The 21,897-nt window shown below is 35.1% G+C and overlaps 1 protein-coding gene across 6 annotated transcripts in view; it reads right to left on the minus strand.

The window, feature by feature from the left end:
• The window catches only part of EML1 (EMAP like 1), a 121,079-nt gene that overhangs the window by 20,281 nt on the left and 78,901 nt on the right, over positions 1-21,897 (minus strand). For 4 of the 6 annotated variants that reach the window (XM_068682782.1, XM_068682780.1, XM_068682783.1 and 1 more), the window contains 6 exons: positions 17,372-17,506; positions 12,187-12,215; positions 10,773-10,799; positions 7,466-7,595; positions 3,173-3,322; positions 1,180-1,249 (listed from right to left, as the gene is read on the minus strand). In XM_068682782.1, coding sequence (XP_068538883.1) covers positions 1,180-1,249; positions 3,173-3,322; positions 7,466-7,595; positions 10,773-10,799; positions 12,187-12,215; positions 17,372-17,506 — 541 coding nt within the window. The remainder of the gene's footprint in view (positions 1-1,179; positions 1,250-3,172; positions 3,323-7,465; positions 7,596-10,772; positions 10,800-12,186; positions 12,216-17,371; positions 17,507-21,897) is intronic. The other 2 variants (XM_068682781.1, XM_068682784.1) reach the window with 1 other exon arrangement.

Raw genomic sequence — 21,897 nt, forward strand, 5'->3', positions numbered from 1 at the left:
ATTTTATTTTAAAAATGGCTATGTTTAAAAAACATAGTGTCTTCATACTTTACAAGAAAACAACGAAGGCCATATTTTAATTCTGTTTTTCCATGCCTTTTCAAATTAAATAGCTTTTATTACATATATATGTGTGTGTGTGTATATATATTTATATAAAAGCAAAAACCAGTCGCCCTCTCATAAACTGTGAAATTATCCTAAAAAATATCTATTTCTTTTAGAAATAGCATTTAGATAAAGATTCTCTCTATATATACATACATATGTACATATACATACATATGTATCAATCTTTCAGGTTTTATTTCACAAATACAGTCATGAAAAATTTCATTTACAAAGTTTTAAAAAGTACCAGAGATTTCTCCAACACATGGTAGAAAATAATATTTTATGTTACTCAACTAAGTTATTTTTAGATAAACATTATACTGTGCAACTGGATTTTGTTTTCCTGATTTACTTATACTATCCATATTGAGGATTTTTTTGTATCCTGCCTTAAAATTCTTTTGACATCTACCCAAAATTTTGCAATAGTTTTGCTTCAAAGTCAGCTGTGTTTATGCTGAGCAACTTTTTATTCATTCATTTCCTGCCCCTGCTCGTATTCATTTTTTCTCACTTGACAGCTCTTTGAGGTGAGGTTCATCATACTATGTTCAAATAAATTCCTAGCTTACAACTAAGATTTACAATAATAATAATAATAATAAATGATTATTCTTGTCTTGATGGTGGCAAGAATATTTTTTTTCAGCAACATAAAAACATAAAGCCTTTTTTATTTGTACTTTGGGTTTGGTAGCTGTGGTCAGAAATGAAGTGGTGTAACATACAATTTAATCTCCTTTGCTTCCCCTCTTTTCCCAACATCCATTTTCACTCTCAGGTCTCCCTTACAGACTTATCCTTTCAAGTCTCTTTTGGAGACCAACTCCCAAATTACTTTGGTCTTTATAAGTAATGGAACAAGAAACCAGACTGATCTTGATAATGGAACAGGATAAATCTGATATTGTGCAACAGGCACTCTCAAATTCAATTTTGTTTGTGTTCAGTTGTAAAATTTAAAACCAGTTTAACTGCCACATGAAAAGGATATAGCATTTATCTTCTCGGTAACATATTCCTGTGAAATAAAACCAGTTATATGTCAGCAAAGGAGTTACTCACTTTTCCATCCTTGGATGTACCTGCAACTTGACCTGTGGCTATAGTGATCCTATCAGGATGGACAGCCAGGCTAAAAAAAGCAAGACAGACAGAGGGCAAACTTATAGGCACTTATTATATATTCCATTAGATTTTTCCTTGAGCATGTAGTAAACAGACTTATTTTAGTAATACAAAACACAGCACACATGTTAATATTTTAAAATCATAAAAACAGAACTGGTAATTATTTTCATGCTCTTTCACTCCAAAAACTTATGAACAAAGTAGTAATTTGCTGAAGTCCTAATACCTCAAAGCATGTATCAGACAAGCACCAGTCTCATGCTGGGACTCATCTCACCTAGATTTAACTGCTTAAAATGTATAAGGACTTTATGATTTGAGCTAGTTATCTAATTTCAGCTATGTCTCATCAAATGTTGTAGAGATACGGTCAGCATCATAAATGCAGTCTAGTGACAGTCTTCTAGACCAAACATATTTATCCACTCAAAGATAAGACAAATTGCTCGCTAGACTTTGTTAACCAATGTACTGCAGCAACTCCTCTGGGGTGATACCAAATTCTTTGTAATATTTTTTAAAAGGTTACTAAAGGAGTTTTTTTGTTTGGTTTCTTTTACAAAAAAGTAGTATATAAAAATTAGAAATCCGATAACGTAACTTCTAAAATTAAAACTGTAAAATTTACCAGTATTAATGTCTCTAAATAGAGTACAGCCCACTTTTGCCTAAATTCTATCTTAATTCTTCTTTCACTGCATCTGCTTTGCATATAGTTCTAGAGGCGAAGTACCCTGAAAAAATGAACTGTGGCAATAATTCATTTAGCTTTATGATGTAGAAATGTATCCTCTTTCTAATAAAACAAAGATTTGAAATATCTAAAGAATCAGAAAATTTTAAAGAGATGAGATGGAACAGGTCCAAGTTAAGATCTCCTTGTAAAAGGGGTAGATTACACAAATAATTCAGTTTTATGAAATGTGCTCACAATGCAAAGATTTGATTATCAGTTCTATTTTTGGCTTTCAGTGACAACAGGTGTTTCATAAACCTTAACTCAAAGAAAGGATGTCAAACTCAGTTTATACGTTAGGGCCCATCAGATAATCTGGGTGCTCTTTTTCAGCTACACTCAGCAAGTAGACAGATACAGTCAAGATAAACCATATGTTTATTTACATTTCAATTCAATGATACTGATATTTCCTGATATCTAATATCCTCTAAACTTAAACACAGCAAAATCACTTTGAAGCTCAAGCTGGCATGTCTGAATGACAGCAGACAAACCAGACTGCTCAGGACAAGTTTGCAGGATATTTGCCATGCTTGAAGACTACCAGGGAGACTGCAGATGAGATTAAAACTGTTTTACTGATTAGACTGAGCCTAAAGGGCCAGACCCAGATAAGATGAATAATTCAATCCTACTTCAACAAGGACGGTGAGTAAAAACAGAGCAATGAAAATTAGCAGATCTATAGTCAGATTTCTACATTTTTGTATTCTCAATGTAGAAAGTATATCACTTATGGAAAATAAGTTTTCTTGGGTAAATACAAGTAGGAATTGTTAGCAACTGAGAGAGAGAAAAGTGGTAACTTGGAGAACATCTATAGAGCAATTGTATATGGACACCTCCGAAGTAAGCAGCACAGCACATACAGGAGCACAGACTTCAAGGCAGGCTTTGCAAGCAAAGTCAGGCTCTGCTGAGGGACATATCCAGATATCCTCAAGTCTTTGCGACCAAATCTTCACAGCAGTTGCTTTGTGATGACTAGATTAGAGCTATGAGACATCCTTACCATGACTACTATCAGAGCTTTATTTGATTGTGCAAATGCATTGTCAGGCTTAAGGAACCAACATATGCCAGGTTAGACTATATGAAACGTTCAAAACTGTTACAAGAAAAGAACAAAGTATTACCAACCAAATACTGTTTTATGAGAGAAAAATAAAAGTACAGTGGATGACTTACCACTTCACATCATCGTTATGACCAGTGTAATGTCTCTGAAGTTGTTCTTCAACATTGAATAACACGACTACAGATGCAATAAAATATACAGTTTCGCCCGTTGGAAGAAGATACAGGTTACTGCGACAGTCCCGACCCCGATATCCATAGCTAGCATGTTTGTCAAGATGCAACAACATTATATATGAATTTAGAACATTATTAATAAGGAAAAATGAAACATTTTCTGTCGTATATTTCCTGGTAGGCAGCATCCCTTGGCTTGAGTACAGCTTTATCACTTGAGACCCTTCCGAACTCCCTCCCTTCCTACAGCAGGGAGAGCTAAAGCATTTCACCATCTGAGTGCCTGAAAATATCATACAGAAAATATATGGTAAAATAGACAGAGGCAGGATTTTGTAGGCGTACTATCCCCTCAGCATCTTCTGAATTTCTCTAAATGCCAGACTAAGGAAACATTAATTTTGTCCCATGTGTATTTACTATTTACACTGGTTGACCAGTTAAAATAAAAATTTGGACTTGGTGAAAACATTAGTAAGTCCTTCAGTACATCTCTCTGTATTACATTAGGATTGATTACATTATCCTCTGTTCAGGTTGATTGATTTCATTATTCTGGTCATTACCAACCAGATGAATAAAGAAACATAGAAGGGTTGCATCCTACGTTATTTTTGTAGCATTTACAAGGCAGTGGCCCAGATTCTTATGCTAGTCATATCAACACTAATCTAAAATTAATCCAATGAACTAACTGGAATTAATCCAGAAATAAATTTCATTTAGACTGAATGTTAATTCAGCCAAATTATGTAGTTTTATTCTTATGAAGAGTCATTAGGGACTACAACTATTTTGGCTTTCCCTTTTTATGGGAACAGAGAGGAACAGTATCAGCAGAATCTTGGCAAAACAGCAGCGTTCTAACTCAGTCAATATGGAGAAACTGGCTGTGAGAGACATATAGAAAGGCACTGAAACACCAAATATCTGATATTAAGAAGATATTTGTGCACTGTTCTCCATGGCCAAGGATAATGCAGACAAACTAAAACACCCATGTTAACTATAGGTTACTGTATGATCATGTTATGTTATTCCTGAAACAGGAACTTAAGTAACAGTTTGCTGGGTTTGTTTGTTTGTCTTAGTAAATATAATAGAAGTAGTGCTGCATACTCAACCATTAAAATACACAATCAAAAATAGAGTTTTTAAGCTCCCAAACTGGAGTTTTTCTGCCAAAGTTCCTTAAAATTTCACATATTCAAACCTGAAGAAGTGAAAACAACAAATATTTAGGTTATAAAATATTTACTATCAATTCCTAATCATAGAACATTGAAATTATAAAATATTTATTATCAATTTCTAATCTGTCTGTAAAGATTAGAGTTACTACTTTAGATTGCAGGATGCTTTATTTGTTCAAATTTATTTTTCTTTATAAAGCCAGATACCATCATTAACTGAAGCAAAAAAAAAAATCCCCTAAATTTAGCAAAATATAAGCAAGTTGATGATGAACTAACTGTTTAAGATAGTGTAATAAATAAATAAATAGACACATACATGAGGAAGAAATCTGTGCATAAAAATAGCCATTAAATGGAGAAGATCACATTCTTTGGGGAAAATCTCCTTTTTCTACCATTCTTCCTGTTGGGAACAATGCCTCATTCAGCCCTATGCATAACTGCTGTTGTCAAATACTCAGTTTTTCTCTAACAGTCTTTTATTCTCAAATTTAAACTCCTGGGGTTGATCTCTCCTTCTCCTTGCAGTTTCCCACCCTCTGATTTGGTGGCTCCAACTTTGATTTGGTGAGTTGGCACTTCAGCGAATGTTATCTTGACCTTTTCTTTTCACTCAGCCTGCAGCCTTTGTGTCAAATCTGCTTGCCAAATGAGCTAGTCTCAAATGGCTCTTTGCAGACCACAGCTCCCTCCCTGATGTCTCCAGTGCTGATGTCTCGCTCGGATTGCCCACTCTGCTCCAGCCCTGCCTCACGCTTCATTATTCAGCATTTCTGTTTCTTCATGTCTGAATATATCTGATCATCTGAAGCTTTTTTTGACTTACTTAGATATCTACTAATAAGATTGTAAAACCCGTTTATGTTTCAGCTGCATAGATTAGATTTTCTTGCTTCTGTTTCTCATCATAGACTGCTTTGCCCTTTCCATCTCTCCATCTCACCTGCAATATCTTGTTTCTCTATGCCCAATTTTACATTATAAAGCATTTCTGACTATAATCCCACAGCCAGGCTGATTGGTATACTACAAAGATGTTTTCTCCTACTCCAGTTCTCTCATCCTCCACGCAAACAACTTGGCTTCTCCAATTTATCTGGAATGAGTGCCTGTGGTATTTTTGTTTTGTTTTGTTTTCTCTTTTTCCTCAAATTATCTTAGACTCCTGTCCCCACTTTATCTTATCATCATTATAGTCTCTATACTGGACATTATTTTACTTACTAATTTATTCCTCTTTGAGTCCTGTAGGTACCTAGACATAACTTTTAAGTATGGATATCATGAGTCAATTTAATTCAAATGAAAAAAAAAAAAAAAAAAGGAAACCATTAGCACAGTATTTTTAGGAAAATATGCTTTCTCTTTAGTAACCATTTATAGTTAGTTGAAGCATTTTATTAATTCATACCTTTTCTATTAATAGAAAACATTTCTATTTGGGATTTTGCTAGGTACACAGATGCACACCTGGGAAGACATATGAAGACTCAAACTAAAAATAAATGATTATTTGCCAGATGGAGCATTAAGTAAGCTTAAGTGAGAAATTAATGAAACTGAAATCATGACTTAACTCTAATTATCATTTCTTATAATAGTCTGAAATATTAACTTCATGTCACTGCTAATGACAATCTGCTTTGTGCTTTTTGCTTTATTGTTTCAGCAAGCACCTTAATGCTTTCTCCCGCATCATTTTTATGCCCTTTTTTACAGAGGACCTTGCAAACCTGAAAAGACATCATTCCGTTCTGTTGCAATGTACGGTGAGAATCTGCACAACGATTAGATGGTAGAATGCTGCAAGCAGTATTTATCATTGAAATCTCATCCATTTCATAAGTTTGTGATGGCTTTATTTTTTTATATTTTATTTTATTTTGCTTTTTGTTTTAATTCATCTTCAAGTTATTTCTGTATGCATCATCTCTGCAGTTCCAGCAGAGTGGGGTTGAACCCACAAGCTCAGCTGCAATAGGAATAATAAGAATGGTTACTAAATCTGTCATTAATCTCTAGTGAATACAATGGGACTTTTGGAAACTCTCCGTGTGCATTCAGAAACCACACACAGTTCTATTTATACAACTTAGAAAAAGAATATTTGCAGCCTGCTTTCTTTTTTATGAAGACAAAGCAACTTCCTATTTGCAATGCTTGGGACCAAAAATGTATTTGCTTGAAATAGAGGTCCTTATGAAGACTTCATCTCTTTAAACATAGTGGATATTACAAATAGACTCAGATCTTTTTGTGTTTATAGTTTATCTTGAATCATCTATCACATATACTGACATTAAACAGAAATGAAAGGTCACTTCTTTTTTTTTTTTTCCAAGAAAGGATGGATTTTCTTATTATGAATTAAACTGAGACATGAAAATTTCTGTATGTGATGAAATACTGGATGTTTTTCAAGTCAGAACTCTGTAATTATGTCTACTCAGATATTAATAGAAAACTCTGGTTGTTTGGCATTTACACAGTTTCAAATCTAAACGTAAGTATTATGTTATATACGTATATATGTATATCTTATGAATTTTATTGCTTAGTACCTATCAATTGCAATATGGTATTCAATTCAGGTCTTATTCAAGCACTGAAGTTGGTTACAGCAACTCCTATATAAGACAATGGTACACTCTTTACAAAATACAGTTTAAAATGATAAATTACTGCTTAGAGTTAGCAAAAAACCCTGAGCTTATTTTATGCATACTCTGATTAATAATCACAGCTCACTACATTCTTACAATATGCCTCATTTAATCTTCAGCTAATTAGCATGCTTCAAGCACAACCTTCAGGCAACATTTAACCAAAATCTTCAGCTGCCACCCTGTACTTCACAAAGCGCAGCCTCAAGAAATGAACACCTATTTGAATGGAATGTTGCTTCACACCTCACTAATGAAACAAGCCCTATTAATAAAGATCTTGCTATACACTAGTTCTAAAACATATTTTAAACAAACCATTAAGAAATGACTGATTTCCCAGTAGTCCTCCAACACCAAAAGGATACACCCATTCCAGTTTAAGCCTCTTGGCTGGTAGCTCTACTTTTGCTTCCAAATTGTAAGATTCCACTTGCTCTTTGGGCATGTACATGGTAACAGGACGTCCACGAAGAAACATTTTTACGTATCCTTCCTCTATAAAAGGTCAGAACAGTTTAGAGTTACACAAAGAAAACATCAGTGGAGAACTCCAGTGTTCCTCAATCCCTTCCCACTTAGTTTGGTGCATTACAATTACAGAATGACATGCAATCACAAACATATAAAAGAAGCAGCTTATTTTTCCCTAAATCACAATCACTAGGCAGAATTATTACTTTTTTCTTTTTTTAATAAAGTCCCTTTTTCCTCTCAATATTTTAAACAGAAGAATTAGAACTAAACAATGTCATGAAGAACTAAAAAACTGGAAGAATTGAAATTGAAACTTATTTTTGTAAAATGAACGTTACATATTACATTTTTAAATATTAAAAATGAAGTGGAAAACATCAAAGATTACAATTAACACAGAAATGCCACTTAAAATTAATTTTATTTTTTAATCAGTATTTACAGTGGAGCATCAGCATCTAAAGTATTTTCCAACACTCAGTCGCATTCTTTGCATATCAGTGTAAAGATACGCTTTACACTTGATACAGTGTTAGAGATACATTTGAGATAAGGAACATGAACAATTAGTAAAAAGAATCATGCTGATGTACATGCAAAAAAAAGAGATGCGTTAAGAATTACTAAACATTGAAAAGGAACGACAACATTGACAGCACGTTATAGAAAGGAAAATGACATAGAGGAGAGAAGCTACAAAAACTGTATTGGCTGACAGAAGTACACATTTCTAGAAGAAAATACTAAAAATAATGTGTTGAACTTGGAAGAAATATTTTGGGGGGAAGAGAAGCAGGGATTAATAACAGATCTGGAAGTACTGACTTGGGGACTTCATGGGGCTTATAAAACTAGGAGATCTGGGAAATGCCATGAAGGTCTGACTAGGACTTTTGGGAACTGGCAAGGCAAAAGTGGGTGTCCTGTGAACTTCTGGTGAAGTTTGTCCAGATTCAGAACGTGCTGGCTCTTGCTGCTCCATCGGCAGATCAAGGAATTCAGCCTTGTTCTCATGCGAATCAAGCAGTTTTGGAGTCAGTGACATCTGTAGAGTTACTAGACAGAATAATCACGGGCACAAAGGAAATGGAAGGGCAAAAGTAATAAAATCATGTAAATGAAAAAAAATATACAATTTAGGACTGCTAAAATTATGCTATGAATTGTTAAGCATCATTACAAGAATACCATTAGTTTTTATTTTGAAAACTAAGGCTTTATTTTAATTGGAAATGCATACATTAAAAATCCAGATTAAATTAATAAAAGTTATTGGCTGAACAAATAAACATCATAGCTATGTTGCGTTACCCAGACACGTGTATTCTGCCTTTACACTAATTCATTTGGGAAAGATCTACTTCACCTGTCACAGTAACGTTACAGATATGGCTCTCCAAAAGCCCTCTAATTTACAGAATTCAGAGGTGTAACGAAAGCTACAGAAAACAATGCTAAAAAATAGAAAAAAATACACACACAAAAAAACACAACAGAATAATGATGGTGATAGATGGTTGGAGCTCAAAATGAATGTTAAAATTGCCAGAATACTGAAATAGTTTTTAAAAATCTACTCTGATAGATCTATATTGGAAAATAAACTAAAGAGGGTAGAGCATTAAATAGCAGAGCATAACAGCACTATTTGTATGCGCATGCAGCATCTATTTAATGAGCTTGAAACACATGCCAATGCTACTGATACTGATGCACTGGAAGTTAATAGATTTTCAGCAGTGACAACTCTTGACTGTGCTTATCAAAGGCTGGGAATGAATGAAAGTTTAATTCACTGTGCTGCTTTTCTCACTTGGAACATCGTGGGACTCATACAACTTGCATTGAGCCATATAGAGTGGAACTACTCACATTTGACCTAGTCACTCAAAACTCCTTTTTAGAGTAAATAGGAAGAAACAGGTACTTTTACAGGAATTAATCACACTTTAAAGCAGGTGTCCAAACCCAAAGTATATAAATTACACCTTCAGTATGCCTGTATCTCTCCACCGACTATAAAGAGGAATTCAGGATGACTAGGCAAGGCACAGAAATCTATACTGTGTAGTTATTTCTAAAATAGGTAATCTAAATTACATTTGTTTTGATTTTTGATAGTAATATAAACTTATTATGTTCCTAACCAATCTATAACCCTTTTATTTTTATAACTAAATAGTTTAAGACAGCAAAGTTCAGTATGTGAAGATATTCACAAAGATAGTTGTAAAGACAGACAAACTACAAAGACAGACCAATGGTGAAACTTCTAAACAAATGTATCTTTTACATCTGCAATTTTGTAAATTTTGAAAATGTTGAAAATAACAGTAAAAAAAACAGCTATAAAGAAGCTCTTAAGAAGGCATTTGAATGTTCCTAGGATCTGCAAAGCAGACACTACTGATCACAGGCATAAAATTGACAATGAATACACAGAGGTAGAAACTCTAAAAAACTTTGCCTCGAGAACTTATTTTTTGGTGAAATTTTAGATCTGTTGCAAAGCTGAGAGATGCTGATTAGTGGAAAAACTGTTAGGAATGAACTATCTCTAAACAGCAAGACAAATCTGTGATTATATCACAGACATAAACATGCATCAAAAATGTGCATATTTACACCGCAAATTCGCTACAGCTTTAGAAAACAATATGGTATGTTTACCAAATTTAACTCTGCAATATGACATTGAGCAAAAAGCACTGATAAATTAGTTGTAGGCCTAGATCTGCTTACCCAGCATTTAGGACAATCTATGCTCTACTCAATATGAAAAAGCAAGGGAAATACCAAGGCTTCTATAATCATGTTAGGCTACCAGCAAAACAGCCAACAAAGGGGCAAATTCTATATGAATTCCAGCAAAAGTGCAGAACACCATTTCAAACACAGTGAACATCCACGTGTTGCCATATAGCTCTCTCAACATAAGTTTTTCTAATTCAAATTCTCCTGAAAAAAATCCACATGACTGAATTATAACCCGTTCCTTTTTTAAAGTGTACCTGAGGGTTATAATTTAGTAAATTGTATAATAGATGGTGTAATATTTTTGTTCTACTCAAAGAACCAGAGAAGTTTTAACATTGCAAAATGCATGCAAGTAACAAAATAGCTGTTCAGACATCAAGCTTTTATCGCGCTAGCACCATTTTGCTTCGAGAGCTATGAGGTTTTGGAAGTGAAGCCTACCTTTGCAGTGTGTCACACGGCGCTTCCCTTGTGATTACAGAGACAGAGACAGAAGGGCTAGATAAAGATGTGTTTGAGTACAACAGTCTCACTAAATACCTGCTCTATGGGCTGTCCAGTGGTATTCTGATGGAAGCTACCTTGTTTCTTGTGAAACCCTGACCCTACTCCAATTCAGTAGGTTGTTAATTAAAGTCAAAACCCTTTTTCCTCCAGTCAGTGGCTCTGTTCACTTCCTCTATCATTAAAATACCACTTGACGCTTAATTATTCACCTACATGCTAGAAGTAACTAAAATATCAAGTATAGCTTTTAGAAATCATTAATTTCAGTAGAAATTTTGTCCATCTGAGAAGAGTAGAAGTAGTGACATGTATATTTAATTACTGATTTTTATCTACTGGGAAAGTGTCAGAAGAAAAATTATTCCAAACACCTTTGCATACATAGTGCAAGAGAAGATGAAATGTAATTCAACAATAATGTATTCTGTATGAATCAGAAACTTTCATTTTTTTTATAAAAAAAAATGTTTTCATGAAAAGGAGGTGGATTGTGATTGTATTGTCACAAAAGATTGAAGCACTTAGTTTTATATGTTACTGAGTTCAAAATCAGCTACAGTAAATCTTGAAGTACAGCTTAAGAGCTTTGTTGGATGCTGATCAATCACCTTGATAAACAAGGGATTTTCTCCTCCTTCAGCTTAATGTATGCTTACTGTTACAGAACTATAAACAAGAATATGATAAATTTGACAAGTTAACAGTTTTTTCCCTTTGCTTTTTATAAGGAAGGTTTTATTTTAATTCTCTGTTTTTCAGGACAAAAATAACTTATGTATACTATTCAGTTTTGTGTCTTCATCAAAGACAAGAACAAATTGTTTCCCTTATACCTCCTACTTTGCTTTTGAAATCTTGTTAAATATACAATAAGTAAGGAGGAAAAAATGTAATTTTCAAATTAAAGATAGATTTCCAAAGCTTAGCTACAAAACACCATCTTTATTTGCAATTTGATAAATATTATTATAAGGCATTGGGACAGATGTGGAATTCTTAAAAGGGAGCAATCAAATACAGTTAATAACGTAAGCTGACAGTGTCATAGCTGGAATGTAGCAAATGCTTTAATTAACAAAACATTAATACTGCTTTGAAAGGAAAGACATATTCGGTGTAAGTCACGGCCTTTTTCTTCATCTTCTTACAAAGAAGAAGAACTTCTAACTGTAAAATAAACCTGCTGGGCCAACAAAAACTGGAGCAAAGTGCTAGACTTTTCTTTTTAAAAAATCATCAGTAGCCTGATGTATCATGCTTAGAGGCCCAACACCATTTCCTGGACATTCACAGATAAAATCTATTATGTTATCACAATTTTCTGGTTAAAAATTTCAGAAGTTCTTACCTGCACTGAACATTGGTTCCTTGGGTTTGCTGTGAAAATAATGAAGACATTTCTATGTTACAAAGCTTATACAAAGTCTCTACGTGTAGAGCCATAAATATAATAAAAAATAAAAACATGGAAAATATTATTAAATAATGGAGATTTTAAATTTAGTTATTCATAATGTAAATCTCTAACCAGACAAAATTATAAACAGCATTCAGTATGGCTCCTTGATGACAGATATTAACACTTCTTTTTATCATTCAATTCTCTTTCCATTCTCACAAACATGGATTTTCTCCTACTGCCAGATCCTCTTCTCCTGCTCTGTGATTTAAGGAGCAAAACAAAGTTTGAATGGTGCTTTTCCAAAGAGTTAACATAAGACATGGAATGCCCAATTGGTTCCTGGTGAATGACAGCATTTGATAAAACCCAGGAAATCCAGCCATCATTATTAAAGCATTTTCTTTCTGAATGTAGTGCCTGGAAAACAACCTAAAATCAGTTTGTCTTTTTGTCCTCAGAAGACTATTTGGGAAAACTTGAGGGGAAAATGAAACGCGGAGAAGGAAAAGAGAAAATATGAGTAACTTTGTGGATAGTACTACCCTCACCAGAAAAAAGAATATATATATTTTTTTTTTCCAAGAAATGCCAGTAGTTTGTTTTCTTTATCCTTTGCCCCTCTATAGCTAAGCTTGAGAGCATTGTTTCTGACAAAACCTAAAGGAGACATGAAGTAGTTGTTTTCCTCCCAGTTCCATTTTCTTTGTATTTAGTAAAATTTCTGAAATATCAGATTACTACTCTATGGTTCTTAGAGTTGTTCCCAAAAGGGCTGAAATGCCTCTAACTTTGGTGGAAAAATGCATGAAAAGGAAGTATTCACAGAGCTTTGAAATGCCATCTCCACATCAGATCCTAGACTGCAGTGAGTAGACAAAGAGCAGATTAAAAAAAAAAAAAAAAGGGAAGAAATTAAACCTGCTTGTATTTTTGCACAGATTTAAGTGTAAATGATGATTCTCTCTCTACAAAAGAGTTCATAGCAAATAACTTTGGAGTATTTTTCCTTTTCCTTTGACTTGACATTGCTAAATTAAGAATGATACGTTTACTTAATAATGTAACCAACCAAACTAAAAAAATCTGTTCCCATGGATATAGCAACTTCTCGTAATACAGGCCTTGGTATTAATCATGCATCAAAATTAATACTTCAAGCTGGCCTAACACAGCCAACCTACATAAATAGAAAGATGTGTTGCCATTGTTAACACCAAGATTAACATTTTTTTCTTAAGAAGATATTTATAGAAAATAAAAACTTCATGGGATGCAGCATTAGTCAGAAATGCTACAATATTTGACAAGAATCCCTAGCTCTGAATAGTCCACGCTGATTTACTCAAGCTAATCAAGCTAATGTGAAAGGCTGACTCACGACAGTAATAGAGGAAATCATGTGTACTTTTTAATTATAAAAACCCTAACCAGACACGCAGCTCAGAGCTCTGACTACTCCTTTTCCTTTTCATGAACTTGAATCACTTCCTACTTAGCTGACACTTGAAAAGGGCTTACCCCTTGCTCCGTGATAGGGAATTGGGACACCACGTAGTAGCATGGCAGATTACAGACACCTCCTTACTAATTATTAAAGCTTCTTATAATGTCTTTCTATAGCATTAAGGTTTTGCATACAACTAGTTTGAAAAATAGTAATTCCATGATTGCCTTTTTATATTCCTGACATGCATTCTGCTTGAAACTTCACCTAGAGACCAGACAGTATGAAAAAAAAAACACAATTCTGTAAGTAGCTTCTGTAATACCCTCTTCCTGACTCTTTCACACATACAGCTAGTTTCAGGACTTCCTTACCCCCGACATACAGAATCACACTCATTTTTCTTCTAGTCCCATGACTCTTGCCTTATATTCTGCACAGTGGCCCAGCCTCAACAGGAAGCATAAGCAAGTCTTTACCCAGACTCTTCCATGGGATAAGGACACTCTTTAAGGAGTTGTGAGCTGTGGTTTTGAATGCCCTAAGGCTGCGTGGGATACAAGTCAGGTCTTCTAACTCCTGGGAAAATTCTCTAACCATACAATTATTGCTCTAATAGTGGCATCAACATCACTAGTTGCAGCTAACACAACGTGACATGCGCTCCCAATTAATTCCTTAGGAAACTTGCACATTACTTAAGGATTGCGTCACTTGTACATGGGGCCTCCTCCTTGACTCCAAATTAAGTGATTTCTAATCAATGCTGTTGCTCAACCATCTGTGGCCCAACACCTGCAGAATTACACAACCATCAGATTTCTGTTAGATTAGTATGAAAAAATTTAAATATGTTGGGAATATCTTGATCAACCTTAAACAAGAAACAAACTAAGTTTGTTGATGACCATTATTTACATCAATGCTTTTCTCTCTCAGCTATTTTGGAATTAATCTTTTTAAATGGACAGTAGCACTACGTAGCTGCTAGAAGTCATATCCTTTCTTCATTGAGATAGTCACCAACCCAATTACTATTCTCACCTTATTTCTTTAGTAGCTTTAATATTAACTGATTTCAGATAATTAGCACTTTATGCATGCAGCAAGAAGTCAGAGATATCATTAAAAAAGAGATTTTGTGCAGCACTGTAGTTTTTTACATATCTTCCATTTAACAACACAGATCAAATTCTAAATTTTGGGAAATTTTTCTGATATATTTTTTTGTACAAAATAAAATACATAGAGAAAGAACACTGCTGGATTAGTGTACAATCATTAAAATGTTATTGAGAAACTATAATAAAATGGAAAAGCAATGAAAATTCACCATTGGCAGGTGTACTTCCTGTTCATATTCCAGAATCAAAAATCTTTCCATCTAATTATACAAATCTAAGTTTTTTGACAAAAAGTTTCCAAGTAGTATTTGTTTCGTTTATAAAAGACAGGGTTTTCTGAATGAATGAGGTCACAATGTAAGGGCTGTTGCTCTAACTATATATGTACAGGGAGGGAAGTTACACGTATATGCAAATTTAAAAGTAAAAATTCAGTCTTAGAAAAAACAATTGGCTTTACAAGATCAATACAGGAAAAAAAAAAGCAGCTCCTTGTTAATAAATTCACTGACATACTCTCGCACCATAAAGTTATGCAATGTTGCAGCACTTCATAGAATTTCCAGTTGAAACTAACAGCAAATTTTTAACATCTCAGCAGTCCCTCCACTGATGGTTGTTTTTTTTTATTTATTTTTTTTTTCTGGTTTTGTTTTTGTCATCATCCTCCCCATCCCAAATGTTGTCTTCAGGCCCTTTTGCCCCTAAAAGTGTTGACAGTTTTTGTTTTTTTCCCCTCTTTCGTGGTATTCTATCAGATACATCGAGAAATATATTTTCTGTGCTAGAAGGTTCTGAAATATTAAGGAACAGCTTTGTCCAAGTTGGCACATGCAGAAAGAGACATCACTCCTAAGTAATTTAATAAAAGATTGATTTTCATGTAAACAGTGTTCAGGGATTATTTACAGTTAATTGCTACAGCATGATTGTTTTTGTGTGTGTGTTTTTTTTTGTTTTTTTTTTTTTTCTTTTTTTTTTCCAATTATATATTGTACTTTTGGGAAATTTTAAGTCTAATACAAAATACTTATAAACAAACAGAAACCCACACCTATTCAGTACCATTGCAGCATTCTCATCTCTTCAAAACACACTTCTCTCCCTCAAAAGGTTATCTGTTGTTTATAATTATTTTTTCCCCCCAAAATTAAAATAATCATACTTTGAAATAAAGTCCAATTTCCAGATGTACCAGAATGCCCAGTCCTGTAGAGTTCTGACAGTTTATAAAAGCACGTGCATAGATGCACAATGCCAAGTGGATCTTACACTGGGTAAGCATTTAGTTTATATAAATAATTACATCTTCCTTGGATACAATTTTATCATATTTTCTCTGACGGTATTCTTAATTTTTGCACTATTTGCATAATTACCTAAGCCTCCAACAAAGCCTCTTAAACTTTGCATACTTGCAGGCTTGCTTCATAGCTGAAAACTTAAGCCAGGAAACAAACTATTGGTAATTTAATCACCCAAACTTAGGCTGCCCATTAGCTGACAGCCAACAGCCAATCCCCACATGAAGGGAAGATACCAAAGGGATTAAAGGCAGAAGTTTTGTGCCATAGCACTGGCTCATGAGCAACCCAATGACTCATATGAAGGCACTGAGGCACAGACAGAGCAGGTGAATTACAGCATTGTGTGATCTTCGTTAACAGTGTCTCTCTATGGTCGCATCGTCTGGGATATTGTGAAACTGCATCATCACTGCCACTTTACATAGGAAACTGGAACAGGACAGAGATCAAGAGAAATGGCCACGACTAAAGTCTGTCTAGGAAATATGGGAAAAAGCCAATTGGCCAATACCGTGACTTCACCACAAACAATGAATCATGCATTTCTTCAAGACCATCCTAGTCTGCAACTCCTGGACAAGATATTCTTTTCCATGTACTGCTGGCAGTACAGAGAAGCACCAGAGATACACAGAGGTATGCATCGCTTTATTCTGCTACTTTGGATAATGCCTGTGTGCAAGCCTCTCCCTCTTTCTCATTACTCTGACTGAAGTAATTATTGCTTGGAGGTTGGCTGGGTGCTATCTTACATGCGTGAGGTGGTGAGTGATTGCTTTTGCATCACTTTTTTTCATTTGTCTTTTTTTTTTTTCCCCCTTACTCTTTCCTTCACTTATTAAACCACCATTATCTTGACCCGTGAGTTTTTCCTCGCTTTTGCTCTTTCTATTCTCTGGTCCCATACCACTGGGGGGGGGCAGTGAGCGAGTGGCTGCCTGCTGCTTAGCCGACAGCCAGGAACTAGCAGCACTTACCAGGCTAAGGGAAACCACTAAGATAATGGAAACAAAAAAAAGCATGTTTAACAATTATGAACTTTTTGGGGAGGAACTCTATAGGAACTCACAAAACTGATAGTGTGGAACCAAGGAAAATAAATTTCACCTAAATTTGAAGAAATGCTTGAAAGTGTTTATAAAAAATAAGTATTTTTGTCCAATTAATAAACTTTCAATATTAGCTGAACTGAACAAACAAATGTCACTGTTAGGGCAGAAGGCAGAGAAAAGAGACAGCCATTTAAGTACCCTTACCTTTCGCTGTTCTTTTTACCACTAGATGAGCTGCTGGTGGATCCAGTGCGGTTGCGACTCCCTTTGGAATCTCCATAGCTTTCCCTCCGGCCTCCCGGGGACACGCGCTCAGTTGAACTGGTTCTCTTAACAGTGCTAATAAAAAAGGGGAGTGAGTTTTATAGAAGGACTTGTAAAAGCACATATTTTATGACAAATATTTCCGAGATATGTATCAAGTAGAAAGCTGACCATAATGTAACCGTTTTAATCAAAATTCGATGTATTAAAGACCCTACATAGGAGTTTCGCAGAGTACCTAGTACAACAGACTAACGTACTGCTTTTGCTTAGTCATAAGATAGCAGATGAGCCAAACCAACATCAGACTAATCTGTAATATCTACTTTCTATGTCACATTTCATATCTTTGAATGCCACTCTACGCTTCTGGACTTTTGGATTCTCTCAAGAAGAAAAAGATTAAAGCATATTACCCAGCACCTGCAGACTACAGAAAGTGCCAAGAGTAGGTCAAAATTTGAGCACCAGTAAGCTAGCTTCGTATCCACACTCAAATTCATTTATGCAGTGGTTTAAAATTATTCTAACATACCACAGAGTAAAGCTTATGAAAAAGTGCATACTAGCTCTCTGTTAGCTTGTCAAAAACGTATGCTTCCAAATTACATGTATGAGTAGATCACGTTTCCCCAATTCCTAACACGGGGTTTCCCAAAGGTTTAAATATTCCCAAAGGCTAAAATCTTCCCCTTCAACCATGCTTTCAGCAAAGATACCTAACAGGAGCCTCTTGCATGTCTTATGGCATCCCTCGGACAACCACCTCTCCCTGACTAAGCACCATAAGCCCAAACAGTAGCAGGATTACCTAGTAAAGAGAAACCAGGAATCGCTTCCACAGCATCAGCGGGACAGGATTCCATGTTTGGGTCCCTATTTCCCCCACCCCAGCCCTCTACTGTTTTACCTCCTCTAAAGATCAGAGCAGGAACATCCCCTTTACCCATCGTATTCCCACAACTAAACATTCAGCAGCCTCAAATACCACAGACACTGATGATCGCTTCTAAGCCCACACACCTCTCCCCAGATCCCAACCACAATCTGCCCCTCCACATGAAAATTTCAGTCCTCCCTGTCCCTGCCCCTTCAAGTCCCGGTCAGTCCTTTCACCACCTCCCTTTACTTTTGTACACCCAGAAGGGTGGTCTGCTTACCACAAGGCTCACCTCAGGCATCTTCGAGGACTATTCCCTGCCTCCCCCTAAAAACTATCCCTTCTGTATTATCTCCATCAGCTCCTCAGACTCTCCCACTTCATGCATAGTGTGGAAAAAAAACAGTGAGGTGTTAACTCTTCATAAATGAAGGAAATGAGATGAACTTTTCTGTTCAGTCAAAATACACTCAGCTTATCTACTGTATGACAATTTATACTTTTTTTTTTTTTTTTTTTTTTTTTTTTAAGTATATTCCTATTCCTTTAGGGCTTTTCACCAGTGAGGTGGGGAATGCCTATTCCTTAGTTCATCAGAAATGATGGAACAACTGAGCCAGAGTCTCTCTGCAAAGCAACCACTTTTCTAAGAGGAAGCTCCCACCCACAGCAACCTCCGCAGGGCAGACACATCTTATGATGTATCTCAGGTAGCGTCACAACAATCCTTCTTGATCATGCAGTGGTAGAATGGATGCTCAATGCTGCATTTTTGTGTTAAAAACAAGCATCATTCAGATGATCAAGCTGAGAAAAATAACTTCCTGTGGAGAGAGAGACGTAAGAGAGCAAACAGAATGCTACACACAGGGACAGACTGAAAAAATCATGGAAGAAGCAAAAAGGCAGTGAGAAGCATTTAATTCTGTTGTCGCTTCAGGAATTAGTGTTTCCTAAGCTAGCCTAAGACTCTTCAAATCATCTCAATGTCAAATGCATGGGGAAAAATAACCTCTTCTGAAAGATTAAATAATATACTGCAAGCACTTAACTCTGCCTCTCATCATCCCATGTAATATTTCTCCACTTTAAAATAAAAGAAGCCCTAATACCAAAAATTATCCACATAAGATATCTCCATTAGCGTAAGTCCTTCCACTAGATTATACACACTACTGCAAAAACTCTCACTTATGATTTTGTAGGATCAAACCTTTCTTCCTCTGTTAAGGAAAAGATGCCATAACAAGAGGCAATATCAGCCTACATTGAAATTAAATTAAGGAAATCACCAAATTATGCTAATATTAGAAACGCTGTAGCAATTGTTGAAGCAATTTTAAGCTAATTTAATGTTGCATGGGGTTTTATGTTTATAGCTATCAACATTCAAAAGATGAATGGATGGATAAAAAATGAATGGGACTGAAGTTTAAATGTGCAATGCTATCTCCTTACTGAAGAAGTCTCTTGTCAGTATAAAACCTACTTTTACCACAACAGAAGATACAAATTCTTTTAAGCTCTTTTATTACTATTAAACTAATTAGTAAAGCCACCTTCTGACAAATTTTATTTTACACTTTCAACACCACCGGCAAAAGCCCAGTGAGAAGCAGGTGATCAGGAAGAGGACCACAGCCGGCTGTTTTGATTCCATTGCATTAACTCAGTTTTGGCATAACACATTTTGGTAGCTACAGAGTTGAACACCGACTGTATCCATTGCTACAGCAGATACACTGTCACCTGAGGGAGAACTTTAAATGATAGGAAATATTTGTTTAACTTCCAGGGCTATAAGAGTGTAACTGGATTCCAGAATTTGGCTTCCAGATTAGCGATGCAAAAGGAGAGGCATTTGCAAAATTATTAAAAAGATAACATTTGTTAACACAATTTTTAACTTAAAGCAATGTGATTTAATGAAATATTGTTTTAGTAAAAGTGACGTTAGCATAGAAGAACAGAGATATTATATCTGAAACTATCGTCTAAGTATAGCAATGCATTTATCATGACGAGAAGTTTTAAATTTACTTCTGAAAATGTTAAAAATGGGAATAATAATTGCAGTTAAGTTCTATCAATGTTAATGTTGCTACTAAAACAGCCACTTTCTATGTGTCTAACCACAACAGAAAGGAAAAACAACTGAGCTCCAACACTACAAAGCTATTAAGGATCCCTCACCTTAGAGCAGGCTTTTTCAGTTTGCATGCATTGAGAAGATTCACAGACCTGCTTAATCCAGATCGAGAGGTGCGTAAACAAAGCAGAATAAAAAGTGAATGCAACAATAAAACGTGGAAACAAGACATATAAAACAAACTTACATTAAAAGACATTCGCATGCGTTCAAGATATGAAGTCACGTGCAAGAGTAAACAACACAGCGCTTATTGACTCGGATAGTTTGATCATTTCAAACCATACATTTCAGAACACCAATGTATCTTTGAATGACAAAATCTTAGCAATGCTCCAAATACACTGACCATTTTGAAAGCTACTGAAAAAAAGAAAAATCAAAGAGGCTATCCGAGGAAACAGACAGATGATCCAGCTAGAAGACAAAAGACTATTTAAAAAAGCAATGGTAAACACAAGAAAAGAAATCCTCACCCATCCACACACACACACACAGCACTGCGCAGCTTGTTTCAAATGGTTGCATCACTGAATTGCAGAGAGCAAATCTGGCCAATATATACATAAATATTTATACACACACGCATATAAGTATGTTTAATTAACAAATATTGGGGGGAAAAAATTAAAGCTTTCTAATAAATACATAAAAATAGTGCACAATGCTCTTAGACAGTAGCCAACAATATTAATATTTTGCAACTTGTCTAGCACTCTTTCTGACCCTCATTTAAATCAATTAGAATAAATTCAAGAATAATATACAACTTCAATTTCATTATGCCTTTGAGCAAAGCACACTAATAACTTTAATTGTTCGAGATATAGTGAAGTGGCTTAATAGTTCGCCACTTGAAGTTCAATGGAGAGGGTTTTTTTAATTTATACTCGTTTTATTTAAAAACATCTTCTTTGAGAGTGTTAAACAGAAGACTAAATTGAAGGTTTGATACAGAGTGTGTGTGTGCCAGTTACAAATCATTGTTGCCCCCAGAACAGAATGTAGAACATTAATTCCAGGAGACTGAACAATTTCCTAGGGGCCATGTGTTTAGAGTTTAGAAGAACAGGAATTCATCATATTAAAGTATTTTATTCTCCCTACAAACAAAGCTTTTTTATGTTTTCTTTGTTCCAGTTTCTTCCTTTTGATCTCCATTGTCAGAGTTTTGCAGCATTGTAATGCTTTACAATCTGCTCAAGAAGAAAGAATGACTGATTGTCTCTTTCTGAAAGGCAGAGTATATGCTAGCCTACGGTCTGCATCAGCATCCCCACTGGGAAAGGTACTGTCTGCACTCTCCTCCCTTACATTTTTCTTTTTTTTTTCTTTTTTTCCTTTTTCCCCTTCAACTATTGGAAACAAAGCTATCCTAGATGAGTCACAAAAAGCTAGATTTTAATAGGGAACACAAAACATTACTACTGCGTGCTG

Source organism: Anas acuta, chromosome 5 (assembly GCF_963932015.1).
Source record: "Anas acuta chromosome 5, bAnaAcu1.1, whole genome shotgun sequence".
Classification (NCBI taxonomy): domain Eukaryota; kingdom Metazoa; phylum Chordata; class Aves; order Anseriformes; family Anatidae; genus Anas; species Anas acuta.